Source organism: Homalodisca vitripennis, chromosome 2 (genome assembly GCF_021130785.1).
Source record: "Homalodisca vitripennis isolate AUS2020 chromosome 2, UT_GWSS_2.1, whole genome shotgun sequence".
NCBI lineage: Eukaryota > Metazoa > Arthropoda > Insecta > Hemiptera > Cicadellidae > Homalodisca > Homalodisca vitripennis.
The window spans coordinates 128,720,420-128,737,457 of record NC_060208.1 but is presented as its reverse complement, the minus strand read 5'-3'; the positions used below and the strand labels follow the sequence as shown (position 1 = coordinate 128,737,457).

General features: G+C 31.6%; 1 protein-coding gene across 2 annotated transcripts in view; it reads left to right on the top strand.

Moving 5' to 3' along the window:
• The window catches only part of LOC124354725 (ceramide transfer protein), a 44,949-nt gene extending 30,644 nt beyond the window's left edge, over positions 1–14,305 (top strand). For both annotated transcript variants that reach the window (XM_046805382.1, XM_046805383.1), the window contains 4 exons: positions 2,879–3,043; positions 6,035–6,269; positions 11,986–12,327; positions 14,018–14,305. In XM_046805382.1, the coding sequence (XP_046661338.1) occupies positions 2,879–3,043; positions 6,035–6,269; positions 11,986–12,327; positions 14,018–14,145 (870 nt within the window). In that variant the 3' untranslated portion in view covers positions 14,146–14,305. The remainder of the gene's footprint in view (positions 1–2,878; positions 3,044–6,034; positions 6,270–11,985; positions 12,328–14,017) is intronic.
• The last annotated feature ends 2,733 nt before the right edge of the window (positions 14,306–17,038 follow it).

Below are 17,038 nucleotides of genomic sequence, written 5' to 3'. Positions count from 1 at the left end.
TTAAAAATGAACACTTTATACAAAAATAATAAATAAAAAAGGTAAAAACAAAAAAGTAAAGAATACAACCATTTAATTGTTTACACTAATAGTAAATATAGCCAATCACACATTAAGAATAAGATCATATATAATAAATTATGCAACTTGAACTGTATTATAACCAGAACTCTTTATAAAACTTCAAATTTCTATTTTACTACTGGTTATATAACAATGGTTCAAATATATTTCTTCACTACTTACTTTAAAAACAAACAGACCAATAATAATTGAATTTTATTTCTGTGATGCCTTTCGTGTTCAAGGAACACATCAAAAGACCCACATAACTTATTGGTCAGAGGACTGTTTGTTTTTAAATTAAGTAATATATTCCAATTAGAGGAGACTGGTAGAATGTATATTTCTTCACTCAAAAATAAATAACGAAGTGCATGTGTGCATACACGTAGTGTATGAGTGTGGTTTAAAATAATAAAATTTGAAGAACAAAACAAAAACTAATCACAAATTCTAGTATCCCATTTTATATTTATTCTATCATTTCAGCCTACAAGAAATACTGTGACATGTATGCCATTTATTATGTTTTAAAATGTCTTTATTCACTTTTCAATAAACTAAAGCAAAATGGAGTGTCTATATCAGAGACTCCAGTGGGCCTATTACAGTATTTTTTCTTTAATTATAATTATCAATATTTCTGTAATAGTGACAAATATATTGATTGTGTCATAATGTATTCTAATAATAGTTGCAAGAAGAACAACATTAAAAAAAACTCATAAATTAACACTATAGAGTCAAAGAAAATGTCAGTTCTTGGTTACAGCAATATATATAATGTATGTATGTGTGTGTATATAAAATTGTTATCACACTTCATTGTTAAGAATTCATTACAAGTGCTACTTCATTATTTTCCTAAGATGACTAATGCAGATTGTGTTCATAAAACTAGATGATCCATTCTACCATCCAAACTATAACAATAAAGTACTACAGTTTCAACTTAATCGGTTAATTATTATAATTCATATAATTTTTTCTTGTCACTAAGATTTTGTTTAGTTTTTATTTGCTGTATTTTAAAATTCAATTCTAAGGATCCGAATTGAGTGGTGATGTTTGCCTTGAAATAGTAGTAAAACTGAAAACATTTTTGGATCACATTTATTGACAAGTATTTAAAGATAACCCAAATCTAAAATGTGCAGGTTCCTATAGTTTGCCACTGACATGCTTTTAGTCATCGAAATGTTCCCATTGCCGATGTAAAGTTCTTAAACTATTTATCCAGGGTTTGACAAAACAGGTATAATTAGCTTGTCGTGGTAATTCATACTAAAGTTATAAATAAAGGCTAGAAATATACATTTATTGTCATTATATTGGAGTTTGTATTGTTTATTTATCGTACTTCCCATTAGTTTAGCATAAATAATAATCCAACTTTGAAATGATAACAAGATTAGGGTCATCGTTACAACAGACACATGATGTTTTGAAAAAAAGTTAAATTCAAACATTTCCTGGTCTCAAATCTGAAAAATACAATATATTGTCAATCTGTGTCAAACACTAATGGTCAGCATACAATACCTTCCTCCATGACTTCCCGTTTCAATCATGCAGCAGTCATCCTTTGTCAGTCAGTTATGGCCACTTATAGAGCAATTTAACGTTTTAAATTATTTCTTCAGAGCATGCTTTACATCTTTATTTAAACCTACATGATCAGTATTAACATGTTTAAAAAATGTGTTTTGTTTTGGAATGGTCTGTTTTCTGTATCTAATAGATAAATTTCAAATAGACATGTTTTTTTCATATTGTTTACCACAGTGAATTTATATGTATCATGTTTTTCCTGAATAATAATGAATAATCATTATTTAATTACTAAAAAACATTTCATGAGATATTTATGCTTTTGTTACTTGGAAATATAATATAAAGTCAACATGAACTAAATAAAACCCATTATACACACATTGTTTGTATCTTAATAGTTTTATGTCATCCCTGGACTGTTGAAAAAAATTGTTCAATCTAATAACTTGTATATTTTGTAGAAATTTTACAAAACAGTTTAACCCATCTACAATTTTTTTATAAAATGGTTAATTCATGAGAGTGTATTTAGTATGTGGTTATTGTTTCTACTTTAGTTATATAGTAAATTTTAACATTCTATAACTACTTTTGTTTTTTGTTGACAAATTTGTCACAATCCACCAGACTGTATCCAGGGCAGTGTTGACTCTACAGTATATGGCAGTTTATACATTCAACGAGCCACAGTAAATGAACAAAACCTGTTCAATTAAATCTGTGACAAGAATTAAACATTTCAAATATTGGTTAACAAAAATTACATGACTAAGATAATGACTTTAAGTGCTCTATAATGGGTTCAATGCATAATTTTTTAGACCGCCCAGTTAGGAATAAAAGTTAAAACTGTAATTTAAGGACAATATTTTTTTATATAATTTGAAAATTCTAAAATATTTCAAAAACAGTATACTAGTATGTATCTTGTATAGAAATTTGATCTGAATCGGATCATAAGTTCCAGAGCTATGCATTTACAAATTTGGAGTTTGGTGGAAAAGCGCCCAGAACCGATATACCCATATAAAAACTGGAAGTTATTGTTTGAAAATAATCTGTTTTACAACACAAAAATTAAAAAGCTAAATATAAATGTATCACCTATTATTGTAGTCCTACTAGTTAGTTTGAAACTCAGGGTATCTGTCCGAAGAAAAGAAATATATTTATAGTCTGATAGAACAGTCAAATAAATTTTCTTTACAATGCTATTATCTTTATTTTCATCTTTCATTTATAGTTAAATTTCCTGTTGTAGGAAGGACCACACAGCACCCTCAACGAGGATGAATTCTACGATGCTGTGGAGACAGGATTGGACAAGCTGGAGGAAGAGGTGATGATGCGAGAGAGGATGAAGCAACCGACCATCATTGCTAAGTCTCTTACAGCCAAGCCCACTCACCACCGGCTCTGGCCTGAGGTAACTCTTGAATATGTCCCGTAGTTTAAGAGTATTAGACAATATGGAATAAACTATAATTTTTATGATGTGATGATTAGTTACCAACAAGAATCCAGAAACATTCCAATAATTCTTAAGGTAAAGAGTGTGTAAAAGATGTTTGGATTTTGTTATTATAGAAAAAAGATGAATGCATTTGATAAAAACTGGTGTCAGGTTCCTTAACCTTTAAACAGCCACTCATACATACTGTGCAATGCTAGTTTTGTTCACTACTGCGTCACCCAAGTTACCTAATTTTCACGTTTTACTTTCGTGGTATGTTATATTGTTTATTTCGTTATTTGGGGTTTATCAAGTCAAAAACAAGTAGCAGATGGCTGTCAAGTTGATGCTGCAATCTTGTAGATATTAGTCAAACTACTTGGACTCTAATTTTTGTTTGTTATTTAACGAGTCTTTACATTCATTTGTTGATAGTTTAGTTAACCCTTTCAGGGCCAGGACCAAATATGAGATGTTGCAAAATTTTTTCACATATCATATCCCCTGTGACTAGTCAAAAGTGCCAGGCTAAAATTGGCAATTTTGCAGTCTCTAAGATTAAAATTTATAACTTTTCATAACAATTAGAGAATGACCTAAAAGTTGCACCAAATTACTCGTATAGATATATACTATCAACAAGAAATATATAGATGTAGTTTTAAGTAATTTAAAATTTAAAAAAAAAATTGGTTTTAACCCTTTGAACCCCAGGCGACGAAATATCGTCGCCGAGAAGATATGCGAAGATCCCCGCGGCGACGATGTATCGTCGCCAATGAAGTTGCGAGAATCCCCGGGCGACGTAATATCGTCGCCATGGTATATGCGTTTAATACATATTTATTTGAAATCGTAAAATACTTATTTTATGAGTATTAATACATATTTATATGTATTTTATTAAAATACTAATTTTTTTATTTATTTATTTACTAATTTATTTATTTAGGTAATATCAGTGATTTTTGTGTTGTACGCCTAGAGGTTTTTACAAGTCGCATACTTTTATATAAAAATTCAAAAAAAGTTTATTTTTAGAGATATCAATATAATTTTTTTTGTACATACACAAAACTAAATTTAGAAAAATAAAATGTGGGTGCCCATAGTAAAAATATTTCTTATTTTTTAATTAAAAAATCTTAAAATCAATATTTTTGCCTAAAAATTTATATACATATATTTTAAAATTATTTTAATGCTGTTAAACATTTTTTTATACTTCAGACTAATCTTTTTCTGTGTATACAATTTCATTCTGGACATTTTGGTGTGTAATACAAGACAATAGCATAAAAAATAGCAAAAGTATTAATTTTTTACAAACAGTATGCAAAACAGCTGTTTCTGCTCCGGGGATTCTCGGTAGTTCTTAGGTCAAATGATTTTGGTACGTTTTTTCCACCATCAATATTTTGGTCTGGGGTTCAAAGGGTTAATATACTATATAAAAAAAATTTTATTTTTTGGTTTTTTTTGGTAAATAACTAAAAAAGGAAAAATAATTTTACTGTGGGAAGCTATTTTATTATATTGTACATTTAGAAAGGAACAACCATACAAAATTTTGTGTTATTTCTCTCATAAATAAATTTTTTATGACACATTTTGTATAAATACGCATAATTGTACTTAGCAACAAGTGATAAAGCAACTGACTCTTACACTGCAAGAAACTTAAAATAAATATTCACATTATGGATGTACCGGTAAACAGATGATTGTAGGATCCATAAACAGTTTCAATACAGTTAAAAACACTATTTACCAAGAAATATTTACACATTTTTATTTGAAATTTATTTACACTTTTTCTATTTACAAATATGCTACTTACAATTTTACTCCCGTGAGATCGCAAATTGTCAGTCATTGTAACTACTACACACAATAGCTAAGCACGTAACTACTAACACTACTAATATTTACAACCACAAAATAAAATAATAAAGGAGAATCCAGCATACAATAGTACGATTACACTAAAGCATAAAGAATTAACAACAATAGATCGAGTCAGCTGATAATGTCACGTTACAATTACGAAATAAAAATGAATAGACCTCCAAAATAAAAATGATATTCATATTAATTATCTACAAATATACCAGGGAATAAAAAAACATAAAACTTTAATCATTTGACGTCGTATTTATTTAAGAAAACGACGAATATCAAGGTGATAATATATTGCCGCCTGGCGCTTTTCGCGTATGTCACCGACGGCAATATATTGCCGCCTGGCCCGGAAAGGGTTAATAAGGAACATATTGATTTATACTTATATATTTTCTACCACTAATGTGCATTGAACATATTTATACATTTTGTGGATAGTTAATTGTTTGTTCTAAAAGCATAATCTTTGAATATTATTAAAAAAGTGTTAAAAAAATTAATGGCACTGTGAGTCCCAGTGCAAATCTACACTTGACACTTAGGTGTCATTATGAACCTGACCTTGTGGTGGGTAATTCAAAAACTTTATTCACGAATCAACTGTGTTGATAGTTTTCCTCTTTTGCAATCTTTCATAATAAATTATAATTTAGTGCCTAGTTGTCAGTGTACATCACAAAAATGGTTTGTAGCATTATATCTGTGGTTTTAGTACTGTGAGTTAAAAAAAAAGTCATATGAAAATAACCAATAACAATGACGTTAACGATGAAAGAAAAAAGGAACTGTGTTAGAGCACTGTCATCATTGCAAATATTTTTGAAAAGTTACATAAAGCAAAATTGCTTTAATAGGGTAAAAGCTGTTATTCACACTTGAACAAATCTTCAAAATTTCACTCAGATTTAGAAACGGTACTTACATGATCCAAATTGTTAATACTTATACTAAGCAAATCCACTGACCATTATTAGAACACAGCAATATCATTATTTGTTGATAATGTGGAAGTTGTTTTACTTGCCTCTCAAAATGAAAACAAAGGTATTTATGTGTTGACAGATCCAAAGAGTTACCCAGGAGCAGGTGCACTATGCCAAGCTGGGGGTCGGTGAGGTGGAGAAGGGAGGGTGGCAGCTGTTTGCAGAGGAGGGTGAAATGAAGATGTACCGCCGGGAGGAGGAGGTCAATGGACTGGTGATGGATCCGCTGAAAGCGTGTCATGTCGTTAAGGGTGTCACCGGCTACGAGATGTGCCACTATTTCTTCAGTCCACAATACAGGCATGAATGGGAAGGTAAGAGCATGCTCTGTCAAACACTTAATCTCTGTGGGAGTCAGTAGTTAACACTACACAAAAGTCTTCATGAAATTACTGTAGAATCCCTTAAGTGCAGAATTTTCAACTACTCTGCAAAAAATCTACTGCCGGGTTTATTTTATTAGCTATGCAACATAATGCTGATGAGAGTCCCAGGTTGTAGCGCCAATTTGATGTGTGTCACCCCCACGTTGACTGCTGTAATTTGCTGAAAGCCCTTTACCTTGACTGATTCAATTTGCTGCGGATCCCCTCCACATGGTTGTGTCAATTTATTGTGAGTCGGTTCTTTAGTGTTGTTGACTCACCATGTAGTTGTACGCCTTTTTGTCACCAGTGGCACGTTGTTGTACCATGTTGCTCATCATGGTATTGGTCGCCATCTTGCCCAATGCTAGCTGCATTCCCTTGGTACTGCTTAAAACTTATTAAATTTGAATGTCTGTGGTGTTATCACCAACAACAAGTCTGTGTGTATCTCAGGTTTTAAAATATGTTAAGTAGTGATTAAAAAATTTAATATCACTCCACCACACTTTTTATAAAGGGGATATTCAAAGAAAAGTCAAACCAAGTGACCATGAGATTAATTTATTCCATGTCACACTCTCAATACATATTATAATTTCACTCACCTTGCAATGCTTTGATAATTTAAAAGTCTAAAATAATATCCCATCCTTCATTAAAATTCCAATACACTATACAACAGATCATTACTATCCCAGGAGAATCAACACAACCTCCTTGCTTCAAGTCTGGTGAGAGAAGACTGAATCTCCGTATAAAACTACGGATACCGACTCAAAACAATACTCATCCCCTCTCTCGTTCAAATCAGCGTCTTCACAAATAAATATAATTTGATTCTTTTCTTATAATTGTCGAAATTTATCACGTTTACTATAATTAATCAATTTAAGTCTTTCTATTTTCTTTTTATTATTTTTTCAAAGCTTTTTATTTAAATTTTTAGCAACATGTGCTTTATGACGTCATCAATATAAAAGTCATTCATCCCACAATTGGCTTTTCTGCGTAATTCTATTTAGTGCTTTTGTAAAACACGAATTTTGGTTATGTTTACTTCATTTTAATTAATCAAATCTTTTCCCGTATAAAGTTCAATAAATTTCTTCGTTATTAGTTAAATAAATTTTAATTCCGACAACATGTGATTCACTGACGTCACAGTCTGCCGATTCATTGACGTCACAGTCTGCCAATTCCCCGCGAATATTCAAATGTCGTAATTTGACCTGTTACAATGCACATGACTTCATTAGAAATGTGATAAAATGTGGGTAACCTATTTATGTTTGAGGAATTAAAACTGAGAGGAGGTGTAAAGTGGGCATATTTTACTTAAACTTTTAATTTGATGTATTCTATGATTAACCCTCCAGCTGGTATGAAACGAATATTCGTCGCCAAAGGCCCGTCCGATTTGGCAACGACGAATATTTGTCGCCAAAGTAGACATGTACAGTTATTGAAATTTTAGGCAATTAAGGTCATATCAATGATTTTTATTTGATATATTCTGGAACAGCATTAACTATAGTACCAATTTACTGTTATAACTTCGATTATTGTCTTCTTTGTTTACCGTAAAACATCGTTCTCTATGACAGCTGACGTGAACGTAGTACGGGTCAACCACATTGTTGTGAAACTGTAAACAAGTGCCGGGTTTTGTGTTTGAGGTTATGAATCCAATTGTATTTGTGGATATTGTATTTTATAGTGTTTTAGTGTTGTTATTATTGTTTTTTTAGCTTTCTTAGGTTATAGTTTTAGTATGAGTGAAAACTTTAGAGACCGATAAATCTAGTGACGCTGAGTGAAAAATGAAACTTTGTATATATTGTACATATGTAAATAAGTAAGATTAAAATTTATTATTTTATTTTATTTTTGTTTTATCTGTCATACTTATATAAGTAAAAATGCAGTCATGAGATTATGTTTACCCACGAAAAATAATATTTATTTTGAAAATAAGTAAATACACGTGATTTTTCATACACAGGCCTGTAGTAACACATACGTTTTGAGGTAAAAGTTACAATAACTATATATTTTTGGAATCAGGACAAAATTTTGAATCAGTTATACATTTACAGTTTTGATGTAAAGCTTATTGCTAAGCAGTTACACAACGGAACATTTACAAAAATAATGTCCAAAAAATGTTTATTTACATTTTGTAAAAAAGAACAAAAATATGTTTCCATGGAAACAATAACATATTGTTATTATAATGTTCTCCATATAGTGGTGTGAATACATTGACATATAATAGTTTATATTTGGACTAACAGTTATGAAATGTGATACATTGTAAGAAACGTCTGCGAGGTTGTTAAAATAGAGCCGCCAGTACAGAGTGACACCATTGCCAGTTCTAGGGTTAAATAGAAATTTCATATGTATTAAAGTACATTATTTATATGCATGTGGTAGTCAGTGGAACACAAAGTGTTGTTGCACACCACAGTCAGCACACATGTAGCGTGTTTTTTACCCACTATGATCACCTTCAGTTTATGATACCTTTAGTTTCCAAATTGCCTGACTTGACAGGTGTTGGTTGATAGATTACATCCACACCCCAATCGTCCTCAAAAACGTTATATAGCTGAATTCCCAACTTAGAACCAAACATCAGAATAGTCCAAAAATTAGAAAATGTCCCCATTTTTATTACAATTAGTTCTTGCCATACTAACTAAAGCACAATCAAAGTATTAAATACATAACTTGTGATGGCTATTTAAAAAAAAAACCATAACATTCTGTTTCAAATTACCTAGTATTGCTTTTTACCTTGTACTAATTCCTTAGTTGGCCATTAAAAGTGTAATAGCAATAAAAGAGAACTACTGTGTAGTTTATTTAGTTCAAATAAAGACAACAGATGTTAAAATGTTTCATCTCAGCTGTCAGGTATCATGTAACCAAGCAGATGTTAATTTACCAAGGGAACATTACAGGCATGGCAATTTAACGCAGCGTCATCCGTGTGATACAGGTTAGACGAAATTGAAATATTACTATTTACGTGTTACAAGTTCAAATGCTTTCTGTTTGTTTCTTCCGTCCTTCTTGTTTGAAGACACTGTTGGGCTATGTCAGCCCTTTCTTTCACTTGGTGGCTTCAAACTGGCACTTCGCACTGGCTTATGTCCAATTCAACTTGCTGGTATCCAGATTCTCATGTATTTTAACATTTTCTAAAGAATTTAAACATTTTTTGAATTGTAATAACTTCATACCAGAACCTCATTGTATTGTGTCACAAAATATTCCCAAAGATGCAGTTTGTAACCTTTGAATAGCTATATAGTACTAATGTAATTGAAAAAAACATAAATTTTAAAAGAAAATACTGAATTATTGACTAAAACCCTTGATTATGAATCATTATGAGAAGATAAACTTTCAAATGCTACGTTGTTTCCGTTTGAAATCGACGTACGTGCCACCTCTCAGCTAATGCTAGAAACACACGCTATTAATGATCAGCGAGCAGCGAATTAACAGTTAGATAGAGCCAAGCAATTCTGACTATCACTGACAAATCAATCAGGGCTGATAATCAATGTGCAAGCGATGATTTCAACTCTGGTGGCAGGTACGTGAACCACGTAAAACTGGGTGCACTGGCTGTCCACAGCTGTCATGTAGGAATGATATTCCTTCTCAGAATGATTCATAATAAAGGCTAAAATATAATAAGTATAACATTCTTAAGCTCTAAAACGTGAGAACCAAATTTGGAGAGATTGGCATGTATATAAAATTCTTCCAAGACTCTAAAATGATTCACAGAAAGATAAAACCCCATTATGTATGTTTAAAAAATGACAATTAACCCTGGAATTGGCCATCATTGTTCCCAAAATGGCAGGCACTTTTTGTAATTTTGTAAGGGTTTCTTATTTGAATCACTGCTTATCTATTTTTCTAGATAGACATTTTAAAAATATCAGTGTCTCTAGAAATTGTAGTTTACAACAAAAGAATTTAATTGTAAATTATATGAATTTTACTTTGAAAAATAAATGTATAACTCCAAAATATACAAAAGTTTTGTCATACATTAAACTCACAAATTATCAAACAAATATTTTAGCAAAAGAAGTATATTGGTACTTTTTAATTATATATCTATGAAAACTACAAAATTCTCCTATTGTACTTTTGTGTGTATAATTATGATAGTTTGGATTGAATTAAATATTTTTTTACTAAAATATAAATATGTGTAGAAAAACAACATACTTATAGAACTTTGTTATATAAACATTCTTTCTATGTCCACAATGTTTTAAAATTCTTACAAAAGTGAAAACTGTGAAATAAACACATGATCTTTTTTTAGGTAACAATTTTGTTTTCATCAAAAAATTATTTATTGGCCTATAGAAAGTACATTTATATAAGTTTCCAAAAATGTACAACAATGTATTTTGATCTTTACTGTTTTCAAAGTCAGTAGGATCAGGCACAATTAATTCACTAGACAATGGTTCATCCAAGACAAAACTAAGATAAAACTTTATCCATATTTACCAAACTAACATTGTCTTCTGATTCACTACCCAGTACATCTCTTATGCCACTACTGTCCAAGTTAACACTAATTGTGAAATGTTCGATAAATTATTTACTCAACAATAAAAATATTGAACCTATGTAAACATAGGCCAACCTGCAGGTAAATCTTCCACAAACTTCCATGTTTTTCACTTAAATAGTTTATAAAACACACAAACGTTTATGTATACACACTAAACAATTAAATATCTAAAGATAAAAATAAATAGTAAACAATACGCGTATTGACAAATTGTGTAATAACAACTGAGAAATCGCTATGGCAACCACATGATGCGTAATTTTTATCTACTAGGTAAGTTGGTGATTATACAACAGAATAAAAATAAAATAATACTAGTGGACCTGTGCTTATCCGCAGTGTTACTCGTTATTGTAATTAATGGGAAGGGGTGCTTTAGTAATTGTTTACATTGTCAAAGGAGAAAATGTATATGAGGAGTAACGTACTTAGTCAAGAAATCAGTTCTCAAATTTTTAATGTTGCATGAAAAATCACATATCATAAATAATGTTTAATTAATTGACATGTCATTACAACCTCGTTCACAAGAAGTTACCATATCCAGAAAGTAGATTATGTTTTGTTATAAACAAAGTACAACAAAAAACCTATATTACATACATTTGAAAGTGACACTAAAATACTATTCTTCATCATAGTCACCATACAAATTTAGGCACTTATCATAATGGTGAACTAGTTTTGAAATTCCAGCATTATAAAATTCTGGCACCTTAAGACTTCAACGAGGTAGTCACCATGCACATTAGTTCGGCCTTATTTAAACCTATCCACTACTGTATTACTGACCGCACTTCACAGCTCGTGTGATTTTCAATTAATTGTGTCATTCGTTATAAACTGATATTGTAAAACAACAAGACGAAACATAAAATACTTTCTGGATAAAATAATAAGTACATCAGGACAATAGAAATTTGATGATACATTTTGATGATATGGTATTAGTGGCAGTTTAAAATAAAATTTGTTCACCTGTATTGCTCATTCTCTTAGTATTTGAAGTTGAATAATTTTATGATGAGCAACAATGTGATGTTACAGCGACGGTTGAGCAGATGACTGTGGTGGAGACAATTCGTGAGGATACTCTCGTGTTCCACCAGGTCCATAAGCGAATATGGCCGACAACACAGCGCGATGGATTATTCTGGTCGCACATGACACGGGTGCCTGATGCACGGGACCGTGACTCCTCTGACTACTGGGTGGTAGTGAACAACTCATTGAGCGACACTGGAGGCTACCAGCTCAAAAGCAGCAGTAAATGTGTTCGGATACACCTCACTGTCTGCATGCTGTGTCAGACTATAGTTACGCCACCAGGTCCTGACGAGACTGTCGAGCGGGATAACATCACATGCAAGATCACTTACTGCTCCGTCGGTAAGTCTTTAAATATGCAGAGTGTTGTTAAACTCCGTCATCTTTTGGAAACTTATTCTTTGGATTAACCTCCAAACTTAATGATGAATAATTAACAGGTTAAGTTACCGTAGTAATATCAAACAATATTTGAAGGAATGGTACCTCATTTTCATTGTCAATGTCAAACCAAATGTAAAATTTCAATTAGAATAATAGAGAATTTCATTGACATTGTTACTACAGTAACAACAATAATGACAACAGTACTAACACATACCAGATAGACAAATGAGCCTTTTCCATTCTTGTGTTTATGTATGGGTACAATGGATTTATAAACAACTAGCAGTTACCCGCGGCTTCGCACGCATTTTCCTGTTGAAAACTCGGATAATATATTCATGTATTCTTTATCTATGACATAACACAACATAAACACATAACATAAACACTCCTGAGATAATCGATAGTCACTCAAAGCTGTTCCAATCTCCTGAGATTTAAGTTTAAAGAACAGTGTTTTGGGGTCCTGAAGTCGTAAAGTCAAACAGTTTTTATAAGATTCGTATTCCCTCCAACATACCATGATAATTTATTGAAGTGCTCTGACGATTTCAGTAACAATAAGAGTTAGCCTTTTTATCCCAATGACGAAAGTGTATCGTCCAACTAAATATTTGCTGCGGTCAATATGAGTCTGTTCTGGTCGTTTAAACTCATCCCCGGTCTAATATATTTACAGTTCCACAATTGATTTATGCTGTTGCACTAACCAAAACAATGGTCTCATATGTTGGTTTCGGAGCGTATAAATAGCATTTCCATGGCATTAGATGGATTATTGATCATTGGCGCAATAAAAATTTAAAATTAGATAATAATTTCGTCTCTGCAATCTGCATTACACTACTGATCAAGCAGTTTACAGTAATTTAATAGTTACTAAAATTTCAATGTATAAAAATGTTTCTGCCTCTTTGATGAACTTCAGCTGAAAGTATTAACAGCTGTTGAGTATCAGTTTGCTTTTTATTACGTGTCGTAGCGCAGTTTGTCGGATCCAGTATAAAACACTCCAACAATTTATAAATAAAAAATTAATTAAATAAACTATTTAAATCAAACCAAATCATGAATCTAAACCATTCTCGAATCCCCTTCAGCACACACACAAAATTTCATCAAAATCAGTCCAGTTGTTTAGGAGTTCAGTCACATACACACGAACACAAGAAATATATATAAAGAGCTCCAGTGAGTGGAAATTTCATTTTGTTTGGTAGTGATCATATAAGAGATTGAAGCTGCGGTAGCATAATTTAGTATGCTACTTCCATTGACAAATCTCTCAATATTGCTTAAATAAACATTTTATAATATGCAGTTTTGTGTTGGAAAAGCTTAATCTAGTAACTGTATCTGTTTAATTTATTTAAACATTTACAATTTACTAATTATTTGTTATCTTAGTTCAGCCTGTTACTGAGATGTGAAACTGTCATGGAAACCTCATTCTTTTTTACCGTCTACATTAATCTTACATCCTTTACCTGTGATTCTATCAGCCATTATTGGCTACAGAGGACTATGAAGCACATTCATAGGAACTGTTGAATTACCAAGATTCCAGAAAAAAACCTCATTTCAGTGTAATATTTTTTATTATTAAGTAGCATTCAAAAGATACAAAATGTTAAATTTGTTACAGTAAATCCAGGAGGTTGGGTGCCAGCCTCTGCCCTCCGTGCTGTCTACAAACGAGAATACCCCAAGTTCCTTAAGAGATTCACCAGCTACGTCATCTCGCAGACCAAGGACAAGCCTATCATGTTCTAGTCTCACCTCAACCTTATATTGTAATATATTATTTTTGTATTTACTCATGTGACAATTTTAGTTGTAATTTATTATATTACTGCATATTATCTTTGTAAATAAGATGACTATTGTACTGTATTTTGATAAAACTAAGGTGGATAAATAATTGTTGATTTCATTTTTACTCATCCTAAATAGCTTATCAATGAGGTCTCTGAATTCAACATTGATCGTGCAGAGCGAGCTCCTGTTACTCAGTAAGTTTTTATTATATTTCAGAAGAACTTAAGGAGGTCTTTGGACTACTGTACCAGACACTACACCATATGGTCATGTTCATTTTACCACCCTATTTGTTCAGGTTTAGTTAAACAGTAGCCAACTTACCAAAATAGGAAAACTTTTACAATTAGACTGGGTCTTACAACACACACCCTAACTCAGATACTTGTAGCACACATTTTGCACTTACAATTCTGTAGCCTATACTTTTAAAAATTGACAAACTATGGTATTTTAACAAATACAGTGTAACCACTTGTAGGTTTATCTACTATAATATAAACAAAATCAGTCATTATGTTCTGGAGTATTGTAGAACTCAATTAAAATTTTCTTGATGGGAATAAGATATTTATTAGTTAATATTGCAGTTGTCACAACATCGATATACTTCTTCCAACTAAACCTAAAGGGCTATTAAAAAATTAATATAATAACTAGTTTAAACAATTTCAATAAGCATTAAATCACAAAAGTACTTGCTCCACCGGGATCTCTCACTTACCGGTTGAGTACGCTACCACTACACCAAAGAGCCCTTACTTTTTAAGATTCTCTTATTTTGTATCTTGCCGTTTCTGTCACAAATGTGTCAAACGACTTTTATTTAATCATTAACTGATTAAATAAAATTAAAATTAAACTGATTTAATAATCTTAACAACTGATATATTAGCTAGTTTATCATGTATCAGCCCACATAATTAAGTGAGAAATCAATATATCCGTGTCCATTATGCTATAACAGGTTAAATATCTTCAGGTAGGCAAAATATTATCAGATTTGGGTGGTTAAAATAGTTGCAAGTACCAACTTAAAATATATTACTGACTGTTAAACTTTTTAGTGCATTTTAAGTTGTTTTTCAAAAATTTTATTAGACAACAGAAAGATAAAAATATTTACATAATACCTAAGTATCATATAATACCTAAGTATCATTCACCTAAAAATAAAATCAAGCAAGAACAAAATTAATTATTTGGAACTGACTATTCAAACTAATGACAATCAACATAAATTCAATGCATTTCGTAAACCTACACAATCCATACATGCTGTCTCACCACCCCATGGGAATTATCCGTGGATAATTCAGATCACTTAAAAGAACTCAAGATAATGGACATGACAAAATAACAGACAAAATTCATCATAAAAAGAAATTTTTTAAATGCCATTCTAACAACTCTAAAAATAAAAGCAAGTAACACTGCAAACCCACATATATTATATGTGATATGTGTTATGGCAATATTATTTTGAACTGCAAAGTTAACATATTACAAAACAAGGATACACCTTGGCTTACAGGACTATAAATTAAATTAGTTAAGGTAATTACAAGACGAGGATAACTTTGACAGCAGCGGGTTATATAAAATAGTGTAATGAGTGTCCCAAATACAGGTAGATCATTCAAAACGCATCTAAACAATAATGCTACACAACAGTCAAATTATACTGAATATCTCATATAATGTGGATATAACTACCAAACATAAAGAAAAATTTACAAATGCAAAAAAAGTAGTTTACTGTCCACACTTAAAAATTTTTGAGATATACAAAACAGTAAAAAGTGACACGATAACATACTGAATAAGATAAACACTCAAGCCAATTCATTGGTTGGCATGGCACTACAGTGAGAAAAGATAGGTTATTGAACAAAATCCATCAATAACAAGCTTCTTTTTCCAATTGTAGCAAACCTGTGGCAACCACACCATGTAGCATTTATGTGAGTTTTGTTAATATTTTTGTACAATTTTGTTGTGTACTGTGGTTTTTATTTTGAGCGACAAGGATACACTAATGCATAGATGGTGATTGACAAAACGCTAGTAATTTCGCAATACTGTAGCCAGTTCAGACTTGAAAAGAGTGACTCATCTACACTACAGTATTCTTTGTTTATGTGCCACAAACCGTCAGTTCAGCCGTGGTTGTTGAAGTGGAATGTGCTCTGACTATAATCTTGTACTGTTCTATGTTTGTTAACGTCAATACCGTTTGTGTTTTTCCCCAATTCATGACTACGGATTGTGCAGTGCATGTGTGACAATGGCAACTCAAAAACGTAAACCTGTTTGTGTTTCTCTGCAACAAAAACTTGAAATGTGTAACGATTGAACTATGGTGAGTCTGTTATTAAGCTAGCTTCTGAGTTGGATGTAGGGGTGGCTACGTTAAAGGACTGGAAGAAAAGCCGTAAAGATCTGGAAGTGTACTCAACGACAGTCAAGACAGATGATGCGTTAAAAGCAGAAAAATTTTGAAAAAACCAAAACTGAAACTTGTTTATGAAGCGCTATGAATTTGGTTTTGTCAGGAAAGGCGCAAAGGAACACCATTGTCAGGCCCTATCGTAAAGGAAAAAACCATTAATTGCACGACAAGTTCTAATGTGATCTACAAAGGTTTAGCTCTAGTGTAGAGTGGTTACATAAATGGAAATTGCGTCATGGTATACAACATTTTATAACTGCGGAGGGAAAACTCAGCTGATGATAATGCTGATAAAGAACTTATAGACAAATTTGAGAAGTCGGTCATATAGAACAGAAACTTGTACCTGGAACAAGTCTAAAATATAGATGAAACCTAAATTACAAAATGCTTCCA